At 40.3% G+C, this 16,469-nt stretch overlaps 1 protein-coding gene across 1 annotated transcript; it reads left to right on the plus strand.

Annotated features, from left to right (window-relative positions):
- The first annotated feature begins 490 nt into the window (after positions 1 to 490).
- LOC101171308 (uncharacterized) lies at positions 491 to 16,469 on the plus strand. Its single transcript, XM_078939289.1, has 4 exons — positions 491 to 959; positions 5,852 to 7,169; positions 14,280 to 14,374; positions 14,685 to 16,469. Exons 2-4 carry the CDS (start codon positions 5,869 to 5,871, stop codon positions 15,773 to 15,775), a joined length of 2,487 nt encoding a protein of 828 aa, XP_078795415.1. The 5' UTR covers positions 491 to 959; positions 5,852 to 5,868; the 3' UTR covers positions 15,776 to 16,469.

Consider the following 16,469-nt stretch of genomic DNA (forward strand, 5'->3'; position numbering starts at 1 on the left):
AGAACCAACAATCCTGACAGATATTTCAATAACATCATTTCAAACATTGTTTTTTAAAAGTTCAAATGTTAATATAGACAATCAAAAGAAATGACAAACATGGATGTGTTTATCAGTGTGTCCATCTATGGACATCCATGGAAACGTTTAGAGTCGTCTTCCAAGAAGCTCTTTTTAAATTTCTTTTTCTTATCTTTTTTTTTTTTGAACATCCACTGGAGATGAATTCAACTTCTTTAAACACTTTATTCTGCCTCCACAGTTTCTGGGGTAACAATAATACATAAAATAACAAGATCCCTTTCTTTTACTTGTGCACGTGAGTGTGCACGTGAGTACACACACAGAGTTACACGCGCACACACACAAACACTGCGCAGCAGGAACATGAGGAGCGGGGAAACTGTCCAACAGAAAAGAGCAAATCGGTATGATGGAGCAACTCAGACTGAAAGCAAAACAAAGGAGTAAAACAACCTAAATGATAAAAATGATTTCCCTGGGAAAATCTAAAAACATTTGATGTAAATAAAGGTCGTTAGCCTGACCCGGAAGTAAACAGTCCGGCAGCGTTAGCATTAGCAGGCCTTGAGGGTGCAGCCTGTTTTTATCGTTGGTTTGTCGGGTTTTACCTGAAGAAAACGATAGATACGTTGTTCGTCTCAGAAGTAAAGGGTTTTTTTTAGGGGGCATTCATGTGTGGAAACGTGTTACATGTAAAAACTAACGTGGCTGTGATTGTTAGAGCAGCGGATGATCGGAGAGCATCAGAGCAGCTGCAGCGACCATCATGTCTGCACTTCAGCATCTGAGAGTCCGTCAGCGACGAACTTTCTGCTGCTGCTGCTGAAGAAATCTTCAGACTCTGTGAAAGAACCATCGTCCAAAACGAGGAGGAGCTCTGTCGTCAGCGCAGACTGCTGGATATCAGCTGGAAACCACAGCTTTCAGCTCCATAGGTGTGTTCACTATGTTCTGCTTCCAGAGAGATTTAAGCTTAAAGTCTCTTCACTGCCTCTTTTACGGGGACTAAAAGGGAAAAAAAGCTGTCCATCAATCTTATATTCAACATAAAAGTTTTTTTCTGAACTGCTTCCTTTGCTGTCTGGTCCAACACCATTAAAGCTCATTAAAGCTATTAGAGCTCATATTATTGCACCATGACGCAGAGTTTTGTGGTAGGGGGGGGTCACAACTCACTTTTCTGTTTTTGCCCCTTCATTTGGTTTTTAAAACGTCGTCAAAGAGCCTGTTAAATCAACTTTTTTGTTTACTGTCTATGTTATTTCCATTCCACTATTGTTATTTCCACACCCAAAACGGCCCCAAAGTGGTATTCTGATCCGCATTTGGGAGTATTCCTCTGAAAACCTGCATTCTGAGCACCAGCCCCTCCGAATCCATGAAAACGTCTGGGTTCTCACATTGTGACGTAGATAAGTGAGGAACTGCCCCTTCCAGGAAGAGTCTGCAGTGCCAGCTCCGCCCCCTCAGGCTAATGGACACACCCACTTTCTTTGTGGAGCTAGCGCTGATCGGCTAAACGCTTTTGTTTTGTATGCACATCCATTTTGGCAAAAGTCTGTTTTTTGTTTTCGCTGGCGAATCTCAGACTCCTTGCCAAGGCTGAATCTAGGTTGATGTCATGAAATGGGCGCCACCCACATCGAGAGAAAGGCGGAGCCTCAGAGGTCGAGTTTTGTCACTGACTTTGCAAATGACTTTGCAAGAAATTATTCTTTAGTGTGCCTAAAGGTAATATATCATCGTATATGTGGATATAGTTTATGCTGAAAGGCTTAAGAAAAGCATGATATAGGCCAGGGGTCGGCAACATGCGGCTCTATAGTTTAGTAAAATAACTATCGTGTTCTAAGATTGTCGTGGTGCCTTTAACAGCGTTGGACAGTGCGAGCGGGCAGGAGGAAGAGAGCAGCATGAGCACGCGGAGGGGGCGTGTCTGCGTCTCTGCGTCACGTTGACCAAAGTTGTCCCTCCCTGCTCCCTAACTCATAGAAACTAGTGCAGGACAATCCAGTGTCCTGGATGTCAGTGCAGTTAAGACATATGCTCTCTACATTTCTTAAGAAATGCCATATATGACGTCACCCATTTGCCTAGTGACTTCTGTCAGTGTAAGAGTTCAGCAGGTTCCCCAGCACAGTTGCTGCTTTTTTTTTTTTTTTTTAAGCTGGGTCCAGCTGCAAATGCTGCTCAGCACAAGCTTTCATTGCTGAAGGTAGCATTAAACAATCTTCAGCCTGAGTTCCCTGATTGCAGCATCAGATGCTGGTTGGCTGTGTAATTCGGCCAGAATCATAAGCTCAATCATAAGCTTTTTGCCTGTGCTGCCAATACGACTGTCAGCGCAGACACTCTTGCAATTTTCCCACTTAAGTCCTCCTTTTTCCAGATATTCTGTCACCTGAAAATTTTCATTTCCAGTTCAGGGGTTGACATAGCCCAGAAATTTGCACTGGCCCACAGGGCCAGTAGTTTTTGAAAGTTACTGGCCCTGCCTGAAAGTTACTGGCACGACACAGCGCGACCTGCCACCACAGGCAGCACCCAAGCAGCGGACGCAGCAAGCACCACAGGTGCTTGCAACTTTAAGGGGGTCCGGGGGCATGCCCCCCGTAAAATTTTAATATGGTGCAATTTGGTGCATTCTAGTGACTAACACTTATTTCTACACTTTTCAATTACTGAAAATAGACCATATCAAACTTAAATCTGCTCTAGTCTGTTTCAGATTTTTTGAAGAGAGCACTGCAGTGTAGTAGTTAACACTAGTTAAGAAGTTTTCATGCTGCTTCTAATCTCTGCTATTTCACATTTGTTCATAATCAATAGTTAAGAAGTTTTATTTACTTTTTTGCTCTGACTGCCTTGAGGTTCTACTTTTTGTTACTGTTGCAAAGTTACATTTACTTTTTAGATCCTTAATTACTGTTATGTTGTTCAAATTTGTTAAACAACTGTTATGTTGTTTTAACTTGTTTAAAGTTGCAAGGTTACATTTACTTTTTAGTTACTTTAGTTACTTAAATAAATTAAATAATTGAAAAATTAAATAAAATTAAATTACTGAGATCATTTAGCTTTTGACTAGAAATACTTCCTGCTTACAGTGTTGTAAAGAAAAACAAAATTGAGTACTTTGACAATATACTGCATTTGAGTCTGAGATTCAGGTATTTGAAGTTGCCTTTGATTCTTTGAAATTCATCTTAAAGCTTAGTGCAGGTGTGCTCACACTTTTTTGGCGTGTGAGCTACTTTTGAATCGACAATGTCTTGAAAATCTACCTATAAAATATGTACATGTGTGTGTATGTATATATTTATATATATATATATATATATATAAAATACTAATAGTAAATGTTTGTTAGTTATGTTTATTAGTTACATGTTTATTTGAACATTGTTGTTTATATGCTGATGATGAAGAACTACACAGTAAGATTACACAAAGCTACTTTTGTATTAACAGATTAGGCGTTTTATAACAAAGGCAGAAAGCAGCGACTATCATTTGTCATGCTCTGCTGTAAACCGTGCAATGGGGGGAGCATTGCATTTCAAAGGCGCTGCTGGCTCCGTACGAAGCGCGTGCCACATAAAAAACAGCTTCCTTAATGAGCTCGTATTTATAGGGCGAGAACTGCAGAGCTGATAGCAGGAAGAGACACGCGAGGCGGCTTCAAGAAACATTTTGGTTGTCCGGAGTGGTCTTCTGCCGGGAACTTGACGTGCCGCGCGGCAGAAACCGACTTTCTGATAACAGAGTTTGCGCTCAGTGTTTTTAAACACGCATGTGCAGTGATGTATGTTTCAGAGGATGTCCGATTGGCCAATCTACATGTCAATCAAGTCCTGTACTTCTCAGTGAGGATTTTGATTGGCTGGTGGATTTTTAAGAAGTACATTTTATTTTATTTTTTTATCTTTTCTGGCCCGCGATCTACACTCATGTCCTTGAAGATCGACTGGTCTATTGCGATCGACGTAATGAGCACCCCTGATCCACACGTTTTCGCAAAATATACTTTATTGAAAAAGATGAAAAATATATTAACCGTTAGAAATTTTAGTGGCCCGACCGGACAACTGAAAAATAAAGTCTTGTGTCCGTACTGCTCGAGAGAGCTGGACCGGGCCAGCGGACAAATGGCTATGTCGAGCCTTGCAGTTGTTTTCTCTGGCAAAGCCTTGCAAAATAGAAAGTTCTCTCTGAATATGTCTCCATCCACAAAATGCACATTGGCCAAAAGTTGAGCGTGTCCACTTATGTCAGTAGACTCGTCAATTTGCAACGCAAATTTATTACTGAGACGGATCTTGTCCAAAACCACACTTTCAATGTCTGTAGACATGTCATTAATACGTCTGGAAATTGTGTTATCAAAAAGAGGGACTTGGACTATTTCTTTAGCCGCTTCAGGTCTGAGCATCTCATTACAATGGCTTTGCAAGCAGGAAGTATTAATTGCTCTGGGACTTTTTGGATTTATCCTCAAGTTCAGCTAGCTTTAAGAGCTCTCTCATTTACCTTTGCAGTTTTTCTCATGAAAGTTGCCTATTTATCTGTGTATTCACGCAGACAAACACAATATTCCACATTTTTGTTTTGAAGTGAAGGCTGTTTCGTTTGGAGATGGCGTTTAAGTGTACTTGGGACCTTAGCCTTGTTGAAGAGCTTTTCACCACATACCAAGCACAACAGAGTCGGTGCCGTTGCATCACGATAAAAGTAAATCCAAATGAAAGATGGCTTTCGTTGTATTGCTTAAAACTTTCCTGGACGTCACAGTCTTTGCTTTCTTTTGACCTTCACTCATACTAGGGCCTTCATCTGGGTCCGGATTTTGTCCAGGGTGCAGTTCAGAGCCAGAATTTTTCCTCTTCTAAAACGTATCCATCACTTTCACCGTTGTCCTGTCATTCACAATGTCACCGGCAACGCCACCTGTCACTCGTTCGCTTGACTCCAAGCACAAAGCAATTAGTTATATTCTGCTGCCACCTACTGGTATGGAAGAGTACTGAAGAGTAATGATTATTCTGGCAGGCGCTAGACTGCACAGGCACACAAATTGATAATTTTCCACGGCACACTTGACAGTATCTCGCGGCACACACAGTGGTTGAAAACACTGCCCTAGAGCCCTGGGACTGGATGTTGGAGTTGTAGATTCGGACACCACTAAAAAAAAGTTGCCCTAAATAGTGCACAAGGTAGTGAGGAAATTTGGACACAGACCAACTCTCTCATCTTCTGTCAAAGTTCCTAAGCTCAAAGTTCTTCTTTTAAGTCCTTGACTCTTGACTTTTTCTTTTCACTGCTGAAGAACACGCCTTCCCTCTTCTCCTTTCTTCATCAGTAGTCATAGTTACCCCGTCACCCTGAAGGTCAACAGCACCAGTGATGGTTGGAGTCAACCCAGACTTTAACCGATCTGATACGGCAGTTATATTTGTAATACGGGGATTTGATTTGGCTCCAGTTTGAAGTCACATGACCTGATCTGCATAATTTACTGTACACAGACCTAAAATCCACATCAGACGCACCTTTTTGTCATTGCATTCTTCTAGGCGCGTCTATATTTGGGTTTTCGGTTTTCCTTTTTCTTTTTCGTCTTTTTGGTTGGAAGTTTGACAAAATGAGGCCTGAAAGACAAATGTTTAACTTTTAATGATCTGAACCGTAAAAATATTTTTTTCAGTAAAAGTTTTCAAATCAGGTTTTCAAGACGAAAGTGATTTTGATTATTTTTGCTACACGATAACAGAAAGCACTTTGAACGCAGGAACAGACTTTTTCTTGTAATTTTGTCTTCACGCAGATCTCTCCCAGCATTCTATGATGAATCAGGAGAGGACACCCAAAGAGGAGCAGGCAGAACTAGAACCTCATCAGATTAAGGAGGAGATGGACGGACCAGAATATCTTCAGAATGAATGGGAGCAAGATAAACCCCCACCTCCACAGATTAGGGAGAGCCAGGATGGACCTGAACCACCACAGATTAAAGAGGAGCAGGGTGAACTAGAAGATCAACATATTAAGAAGGAGATGGATAAACTAGGAGATCCTCAGATTAAAGAGGAACAGAATAAACTAGAAGATCAACATATTAAGGAGGAGATGGATGAATTAGAAGATCCTCAGATAAAGGAGGAAAACGAGGAACTCAGCATCAGTCAGGATGAAGAGCAGTTGGAGACTGATGTCTTGATGGATTCTCTTACCTATGAGGAGAATGAGCTCAGTGAAGAAGAGCTAAACAGTCAGCAGAGCTTTAGTGATAGTCAGGATGAAGAGCCAAACCAACATGAATCAAGATCAGCTACAGATGGAGAGACAGACCCACAGAAGAAAGCCAAACAGACCCAAAAAGAAAGTAAACGTTCCCGTGGAAGAGCTGGACAAAGTTCTAGTAGCTCTTGTAATACGTCCGCCCACTTGACAAGTAACTCTGTAGACAAACCTTTCACCTGTGAGGAATGTTGTAAAAGCTTTAGGCGACTGTGTCACCTTCAAACCCACAGGAGAATCCACACGGGAGAGAAGCCCTTTTTCTGTAAAGAATGTTTCAAATGTTTCCGAGACTCGTCTACTCTGAGAAGACACATGAGGACCCACACAGGAGAGAGGCCTTTCTTCTGTCTCCAGTGTCATCAGAGTTTCAGCCAAATATCTATTCTGAGGACCCACGTGAGAACCCACACGGGTGAGAAGCCTTTCGCGTGTCAAGAATGCGATAAAAGTTTCAATGAGAAATCCAGCCTGAAAAAACACATGACGACCCACACGGGAGAGAAGCCCTTTGCGTGTCAAGACTGCGACCAGAGGTTCTCTCGGAAGTCTGTCCTCAGGACACACATGAGGATTCACACAGGCGAGAAGCCTTTCGCGTGTAAGGAGTGTAACAAACTTTTTAGGGAAACATCTTACCTTAGGAAGCACATGAGAACCCACACCGGAGAGAAGCCCTTTGCGTGTCAAGACTGCAACCAGAGGTTTTCACGAAGGTCTGTTCTCAAGGCACACATGAGGATTCACACAGGAGAGAAGCCTTTTGCATGTACGGAGTGTCATAAGCTGTTTAGGGAAAGATCTTCTCTCAGGAAGCACATGATGACCCACAGCAGATTACTCCTGTAGTCACCGCTGCAGGGTTGGAATGGGTTGCAGGGCTTCCTGACACCTCAATTGTCGGGTGGAGGTCATTGATTTGTGGGATCTCTGCTTAGAGTTCCAGAATCTGGAATTCTGAAGGACTTGGATTTGTCACCAAGATCACTTTAATGTTCAGAATTTCCTTAATGAAATAATTTTAAAAAACACTTCATGTTCTGCTACAATTAAAATCAAGTGTTCTTGAACAGCTGGGCTGGTTAACAGATTATGTTGTTCTTGTTATGGCCTGGTTCCCAAGTTGCATATTTTTTAAAGAACAACTAAATAATTCAAAATTTAGTCAACTTTTCAGTACATTTTTAAAAATATGACAAAAAGTAACATTTGTTTTTCTTAATGTAAGTTTCCAGTTTATTTCATTTACTAATGTGTCTGATGCTAGAAAGACTGGAATGTCCATTAAGGCCAGATTATACTTCACAGCCACCGGGCTTCACATCAATAGTATCCACAATCACGCGGTCTAGTTCATACTGATGTTCGCTGGCTTTGCTCATGACTGTCCACAAGAACTCTGCCTGAAAATCAAGTCTCCGATTGTAGAGTCTCAACAAGCAAAGAGCTCTCTGCTCCTGCTGTTGTTGGAATGAATGTTCATCCATATCGATCAGTTTGATCTTGAGGAAGGAACTTTCCTTAGATGGACAGTGAAGAGGAAACATCTGCAGAGCTTTGTGGAAAAAGAAAAGATCCATCCTGAAGGAAGCTGACATTAGAAATGAAGACGATGGAAAGAAAGATTCAAACATGAGATCTTCTGCTGAAGTAAATGGATTAAAGCTCAGAAGAAGAAGTCAGCCTTCAGCATGAAGATGGTCAGCATGCAGCAGGAGAACATCAGCCTCATGGCTGCAGTTTAGAAATCGTGAATCCTGCAGGTCGTTCCAGCTCAGGTCCAGAACTCTAAGATTGGACGGGTTTTTCTTCAGAGCTGAGACCAAAGCTTCACAGCTGATCTCTCCAACCTGAAATCAGACAGAAAAGTGTGTTCGGGAGTCAATGACAGCTGGAAGTCCAGGAACTTGGTAAATTCAGTCAGGTGGGACCCGCCCTGATCAGAGACTGACAGAAAACATCTTTAGATGATTAAGAAATCGTGGCAACTTGTGAATAAAAGGCATTACGCCTTGTGGGGTCACCATTTTGCAATTTATTTATGTATTACCCTAAAACATGATGGCAAATTAAAGTAGAAAATATTTTCAATTACTTTAATAAAGTTATGTATCCTGGTAAGTACTGGCAACCCCTTGCACACAGTCTTCTCTTACCAGAGAAGTTCTCATAGCAACAGATTTTGCTAAATACCGTGCTCGACTGAGAGATTCAAAACGTACTTTGCATCCAGTGCAATAGGACCGTTCAATACTAATGGGAAGGGGGAGCCCTCTGAATGTTTCTAGTTAATTTTTAAAAACTATTTGTGTTTGTTTATTTTTGTGTGTGTGTTTGTGCCGAATTTATTATATGTGTTTCAAGCAGTGGTTTTTCAATGCTTTTTTTTTAATCTAGTGTGTAACTCCGGTGTAATATTTAAATGAAGCAATGGACAGTCATGCAATTTCCCTCAAGATCAATAAAGCATCTATTACAAAAAACATTTTCAAATGTATATTGAACTGACAGTTGTAAAATGAGTTCATTTGAATTATGGAACCCAAAATATAATTACAATTTAAAATCCAATTGATATAGATTTTTATTGAAACCCTTGATTCAGGAATTGTATTTCTTCCTCTAGCATCCTAAATTGTGAAACACATTTTCAATTTACATGATCAGACTGCAAAGAGAAATTTTAGTGGGATATCAATTTGTCCTAGAGGTGAACAAAAACTTTCATAAGAAAATCTCTCATTTTAATGGATTTTACACAAAATCATGTGTTCAAATAAAGTTTCAACTCCCTGCAGATATTTTAAAGAGGATGAAGATTCCATAAAACAAAGTTGTTGATTTGTGAAAACTTTTAAAAGACACCAGAATTTTCCAACAGCAAAGGAATATTAGACCGGACCCCTTCACTGCAAAAATACTGTTACTAACAAAGCTTTGAGGTGGGCTCAATACCATTCCAGGTAAGCTGACTGAATCTGAATCTGGCAGGGCGATGATGTAGGAACCAGTCTGAAACACTGGAGGGTTGATGAGTTGCAGGTGTGTAAAAACAACCCACCATCATCCTGAAGACCTGTAGAGACGGAATGGCAGCAGTGGTCAGGAGAGGTAGTCCAAGGGTTAGGGAAACTTAACGGAAGTAACTTAACATCATATAATACATCTTGTGTGTATCAGCCACTATAGATTGTGAATAATATCTAGTACAAATCTTGATATTTTTTCCACTTTCTTATAGAGATATGCTCTGATAATTAAGAATGTAAAAAAGAAAATCAAAATAATCGTTTTTTTAAAATATTAAACACTTTTTTTTTTTTTTTAGGGTTTTCCAAAACTAATCTTTCCCTCAGCAGTGACACCCAACAGCACCTCCAGTATGGAGCTCTTTCCCATGCTCTCAAAACACAGTGATAACCTGCTATTGCCTCTATTACTCCATGTTGGAGACGCTGTTCAGTGCTGCTGAGAGGGAGAAAAAAAAAATTAAGAGTTGAGTGTTTTAAAAACTTGTATTTTTTGTACTTTTTTTGTCTTAAATAATAGGGAATATCTGTTTAAGAAAAAAGGTAACAAATGTCTTGTTTTTACTGGATATTTTATACAATATAAGTTCAAAGCAGTTGATAAAAGAAACAGATTACCCAGCATTCTAGCAGCATTTAAACGCATCATCTTCACACTAATCTGAAGATTTAAAATTAGTCTTACAACGGATCTGTGCGTAAATGGGGTTCTGTCTTTGTGTATCAGGCGATTGGTGCGTACTCTTTGTGTGTATAGGAGCTGTTTTGAATTTAAGCTGGTATTAATTTCAAGTTGTGTATGTACCAGTTGTATTTGTCAGTTTTTGATATCTAAGTGTGAATATGAAAATACAATTGTACACACCGTTGCAAACAAAATGATAATCAAGTATTAGCACACACAACTCCGAAGTTCCACACAAACTGGCATGCACAAGTTACAAATCAAGAATTAGGCAAACACAAATCCAGTGAACCAACTTTCTCTCCATAGGAATAAAACAGATACTTAATTTTATTCAAATGTAAATTTATATAAAAGGAAATCACCCCTAAACCTCATCCCACCCCTTTTAAAAAGTGTTTGTCAAAATCACGTATTGAAGATGTAAAAACATCACATCTGTATTTTCTAAAGTAAAACAAGTTTTAATGGTTTGTATTTTACCAAATTTGTTTTTATTCTAAGTGAGTTTTTGTACTCTAAACATACAAGCTATAGATTAAGTCTCTGGTTTTATCTGATCCATCCCGGTTTGAATAAAGAAATGCTCAGAAATCCAGTTTTATCTTAAATTATTTTACACATCTTCTCCATCATGACAAAAATTCTAAAATAATGTTAAAAACACACCAACAACAACATAAAGAAAATGATTTTCATTGGAGTGGGACTTTAAAGATGTAAATCTATACATAAGATCAGTGTCACCCTCCTTTAACAGAAAAGCAATCTAAACAAATCTTTTTTTAAATATATAATTAACTTTCCTGTTTATATCATTATTTTAATATTACATGTACTACATTTGTTCTCCTGTTGCACTTTGTTCAAGTTGGCAAGAAAAAAATCTCAAAAAAACAAACAAAACAAAGTTCACTTCTAGACAAGTGATCTGTCGTAATCACTGTTTAGGTGACGTCATATCCGTTCCCTGGTCTCTTAAAACCCAAGCTTTTTGCTTTTTCGACTTATTCTAATGTCTAGTTTTCTAAACTACGGTGTTGATTTAAAAAAACATGTATTTTCCTTCTTTTTAGAAGTTTTAAATGAAGGCTAAACCTTTGTGCAAGGTTTGTTTAAATAAAATTCGTGACCCTCACCCGGAAGTAAACAGTCTGGTAGCATCAGCCTTAGCTAGCGCTAAGACAAGAGTCAAGCTTGTTTTCCAAGTAGTTTGTCGGATCTTTGCTGAATAAAAATGAAAGATAAGTGGTTCGTGTAAGAACTAGGAATTTTTAAGTGTCTTAGATGTTCGAAAACGTGTTACATGTAAATATAACGTGGCTGTGATTATTAGAGAGCAGCAGATGATCGGAGCTGCAGCGTAGTAGAGCATCGGAGCAGCTGCAGGAACCATGTCTGCTCTTCAACATCTAAGAGTCCGTCAGCGACGAACTTTCTGCTGCTGCTGAAGAAATCTTCCGACTCTGTGAAGGAACCATCGTCCAGTTCGAGGAGGAGCTCTGTCGTCAGCGCAGACTGCTGGATATCAGCTGGAACGCAGCTTGAGCCAGCTCCGCACTATAGGTATTTTTTAAATGAACTTTATCAACAAATATTGCACATACAAAATACCAAACATTAAAACACCATGTGCAAAAAAAAAATCGTTTTTGCCAGGAAAATGAATAAACATGTCAAAAGGCTATAAAAATATAAATATAAAACAGGTTAAAAAATAACACTAAAATCCACGATATAGGTATGTTCACCATGTTCTGTTTCCACAGTTGGACGGATTTAGGAATAAGGTTTCCTGTTTGTTTCAACATAAAAAACGCCAAGTTTGACAGAATAAACTCTAGAAAAGCCTTTGGGCACATTACCCAAACTGTGTCGATACTATGTCACTCAATAGTGACTCCTGCTGGAGTGAAAACATAATTGCAGGCAACCAAACTGTTGATCAAATAAACTCCATAATTCCCCAGCACTGAGAATTGCATTGAAGTTTGAAAGTTCTGCAGAACAAATGCCCCATTTAACCTTTCAAATAAGTCAGTTTGAAATGGAATTGTATTCTGCAAGATCAAGCGCAAACTGAGAGGAAAAAGGGTTACAAAACACTATTAAAACTATAAAATAACTCCACAAACTTAATTGAAACACAACATTCAACACCTTTAAGAGAGATTCAGCAAGCTAAAACGTCATGCTAGAATCATGTAACATGCCAGGTATGCATATCGCTGCTTTACTGATTTAGCACCCAAGTGACAGAAATGTGACAGAGAAGAGCTGGTATTTTTCAAAATAAAAGATAGCTTAGACTCATAATAAAACTAACTAAAACCTGCCAAATTGATGCGAAAACCGCCCAAAGCAAATTTTCTCCGCAATATCAAAAATCAAAACCACCCAGTTGGGTGGAAAACCGCAGAATCTGGCAACACTGCCGGTAGAGGCGCTTCCTTGTTTGGCTCCTCAGTGGCACACCGACTCATTGGCTGTATTGGTCACGTGACCTTTCCTGAAGCGATATGCGCACCGACACAAGGGGTTTCACGTTATGAGTTCGACGTGTCAAGTGTTGCCGGACCGACCACTACTAAACACACCAGCATCGCCAAATCAACACTTTATTTTAATAAACTTTCTGGTTGCCGGTGCAAGTCCTGGTAGTTTATCCTCCAGTTATGCCTGGAACCTGGTAAAAATCATCACATGTTCCCGATGCTCCATCAGCCTAGAACCAAAACAAAGTAGTCGCACTCCGTATCCTAGGTATTGGATTTTGGAATTGTAGATTCGGAGGCCACAAAAAATTGTTGAACGCCTGAAAATATGTAGTGAGGAAATGCGGACACAGTCCAACTCTCTCATTTTCTGTCAAAGTTCTTCTTTAAACCCTTCTGCTATCTTGTGGGGTCAAAATGACCCCACCCTTACTTTGACGTGTTCTCCCTACCATGACAAAGGTGGATAAAGGTGGAAAGATTTTATGTAATCCATGGACACCAGTGAGGATCACAAATCATTGAAGTAAAAAGGTTCAGAGCACTGTCTAGTGCAGGGGTCGGGAACCTTTTTGGCCAAGAGAGCCATAAACGCCACATATTTTTAATTGTAATTTCAAAAGAGCCATACATAATGTAGCGTCCCCTTCCCACACTGAGGCACGGAGACTTAACCTCTCTTAGGGTTCTTTATTCTGGTTACTGTAGACCGCAACGAACGCCGTACAATTAATTCAGCAGCTCCTGAATCTCTCCCGCCGAAGCGAGAGCGCTTCTACCAACTTTATATTCGCTCACTGCCGCGTCAGCCCTCCCATTTCCCTTATTCGGCCCATAGCTGAACCCCATTGGTCCAAATTACCTAACAACCGCCTGAGCGACAGAACTAAGAGCCAATCAGATCTCTGCTTGATGTGTTTAATGAACTCCAGAACTTTTAACACGGCCCAACAGCCACCCAGTCCAACTCAGACCGCAACAATGTGTTTTTAACTAAATATACAAATGAATGTGTGCACTTGATTTAATTTTAAACATTTTTAAAGTACAATAAGTCTGTGGATTCTTTTTAATAACATCGTTATGCTGTTGCTAATAAATGATGAGTATTTCTCGTGGTAGTTTTGCTGATGGTCTAGTCTGGTTGATACGTGGTGAGTTTCTGCTTCATGCAGGCGTTGAGACTTTAAACGTGATCGTAGGTCTGAATGTTCTTTAGATGTGAGAAAGACTGATCACATGGAGATACGGAGCCAAACACACACTCACACGCTGCAGTGAGTGACAGGCAGTGGGTTTAACGTTTTTACAATCCCTGCGCTGTTCACCTTACTGGCCGTGCCCACACACCCCCACCCTCTGCTTTCTTCCTCACACATCCCGTCCCCACAACTGCGCGCTCTTTCTCAGAGACGGGAGCGCGCAGTTTTAGGCACTGCAATTCACAGGTTTCCGGCTGGTACAAACTCTGTGAAATAATAGATAATGGTAACTGATAGTGCTGATGTAGATTTTGTTCTCCAAGCACCGCTACTACTGCGCGCCTCTGGCATAAAAAAAAAGTATAATTAAAGATTTGTCTGCGAGCCACATGTGACCATCAAAAGAGCCATATGTGGCTCGCGAGCCATAGGTTCCCGACCCCTGGTCTAGTGGGTCTAGATGACCCAACTCCCAATGTCAAAGTGCCTTGGATAGCACAAGGGTTAAGTTCTTTATTCTTGACTTTCCTTTTATCTTCTGAAGAACACGCCTTCCTCCTCTGTCTCGTCACTCTGAAGGTCAACAGCACCAGTGGTTGGAGTCAACCCAGACTTTAACCGATCTGATACGGCAGTCATGTTTGTAATGCGGGGATTTGATTTGGCCTCAGTTTGAAGTCACATGACATATGAGAAGCACCTTTTTCTAATCCTATCCCTTTATGGTCTTATATGTTTGTTTTTTTTATTTCTTGGTTGGATGTTTAACAAAAAGAGGCCTGAAAGACAAATGATTAACTTTTAATGATCTGTTCCCCCCCCAAAAAAAAAAGCTTCTTATTTTTCAGAAAATCAGCATTTAAGGCTAAAGGTGTTTGTGCTACACAATAACAGAAAGCTCTTTTAATGCTTTTTCTTGTGTTTTTTTTTTTTTTTTTTGTTCTTGCAGATTTCTCCCAGCATTCTATGATGAATCAGGAGAGGACACCCAAAGAGGAGCAGGCAGAACTAGAACCTCATCAGATTAAGAATGAGATGGACGGACCCGGGTCGCCCCAGATTAAAGAGGAACTAGATGAACCAGAAGATCCACATGTTAAGGAGGAGATGGAGGAATTAGAACCTTCCGACATTAAGGAGGAACCAGAACCTGAACAGATTAAGGAGGAACAAGAGGAGCTCAGCATCAGTCGGGATGAAGAGCAGTTGGAGACTGATCCCTTGATGGATTCTCTTTCCCATGAGGAGAATGAGCTCAGTGAAGAAGAGCTAAACAGTCAGCAGAGCTTTAGTGATAGTCAGGATGAAGACGAATCAACATCCACAACAGATGGAGAGACAGACCCACAGAACAGAGTTCAGGGTCATGTCCAAAGCCTGGACAGCTCTCACGTGTCAGAAAGTCAATGTGACTCTGATGTTGGTAAAAACGCTAAACAGACCCAGATAGAAAGTAAACTTTCCTGTGGAAGAGCTGGACAAAGTTCTAGTAGTTCTCGTAACGCGTCTGTCCATGTGAGAAGTAACTCTGGAGACAAACCTTTCACCTGTGAGGAATGTTGTAAAAGCTTTAGGCGACTGTGCCACCTTAAAACCCACAGGAGAATCCACACGGGAGAGAAGCCTTTTTTCTGTAAAGAATGTTTCAAATGTTTCCGAGAATCGTCCAGTCTGAGAAGACACATGATGACCCACACAGGAGAGAGGCCTTTCTTCTGTCTCCAGTGTCATCAGAGTTTCAGCCAAATATCTAACTTGAGGACCCACGTGAGAACCCACACGGGTGAGAAGCCTTTCGCGTGTAAAGAGTGTGATAAGAGTTTCAGCGAGAAATCCAGCCTGAGAAAACACATGACGACCCACACGGGAGAGAAGCCCTTTGCGTGTCAAGACTGCGACCAGAGGTTCTCTCGGAAGTCTGTCCTCAGGACACACATGAGGATTCACACGGGCGAGAAGCCTTTCGCGTGTAAGGAGTGTAACAAACTTTTTAGGGAGAGATCCTACCTTAGGAAGCACATGACGACCCACCACAGATGACTCCTGCAGAGGCCGCTGTAGAGTTAGAGGGGGGCGGGGCTTCCTGACACTTTTAACGAAGGGTGGAGGTTGTTGGTTTGCGAAAAAACCAACCGGAAGAAAAAAAGCTTTATTTTAAACGGCAACTCTAACAGTTATGTTAAAGCTTTAATCAAAGTTTTTATCTAGAATTCTTAACACCTCTGGGTTAGAGCCCCTTTTCTACCTGAACTCCACAGACCTGAAATCATAAACATCAGGTTATGTCCTGCTACATTTCAAATCAAATGTTCTTGAACGAACTGACCTGGTTAACAGGTTCTATTATTCTTGAGAAAACCCGGTTACCAATTTAGATTTTTGTTTTTGTTTTGTTTAGAAAAAAAAATCTATCCTGATTTTCATTGATCAACTTTTTTTGTTTTTAGCATTTTTACAAATATTTGTATCTTGATGCTGAAAGGACTGCTATGTGTGTTACCATGAAGTTTTATTGTTGAATGAAAAAGGCCTTTACTTTATAAATGTACTAATTTATTGTGATCGGTGTACGTTTTGTCTACATTAAGGACAAATGCATGAACTGGTACCAGTGCAGCAGCTGTTCTTGTCTTTGGAACCACTCAAGCCATGTTTGTTTGTTTTTTTAATCTGTCTGATCCTCTCTCAACGATTGCTAAAAGGATTAAAAAAAATTTTGAACAAACACTTTGAA

The sequence above is a fragment of the Oryzias latipes genome, chromosome 2 (genome assembly GCF_053564925.1).
Source record: "Oryzias latipes strain Hd-rR chromosome 2, Olatipes_Hd-rR_3.1".
In the NCBI taxonomy this organism is placed as follows: Eukaryota; Metazoa; Chordata; class Actinopteri; order Beloniformes; family Adrianichthyidae; genus Oryzias; species Oryzias latipes.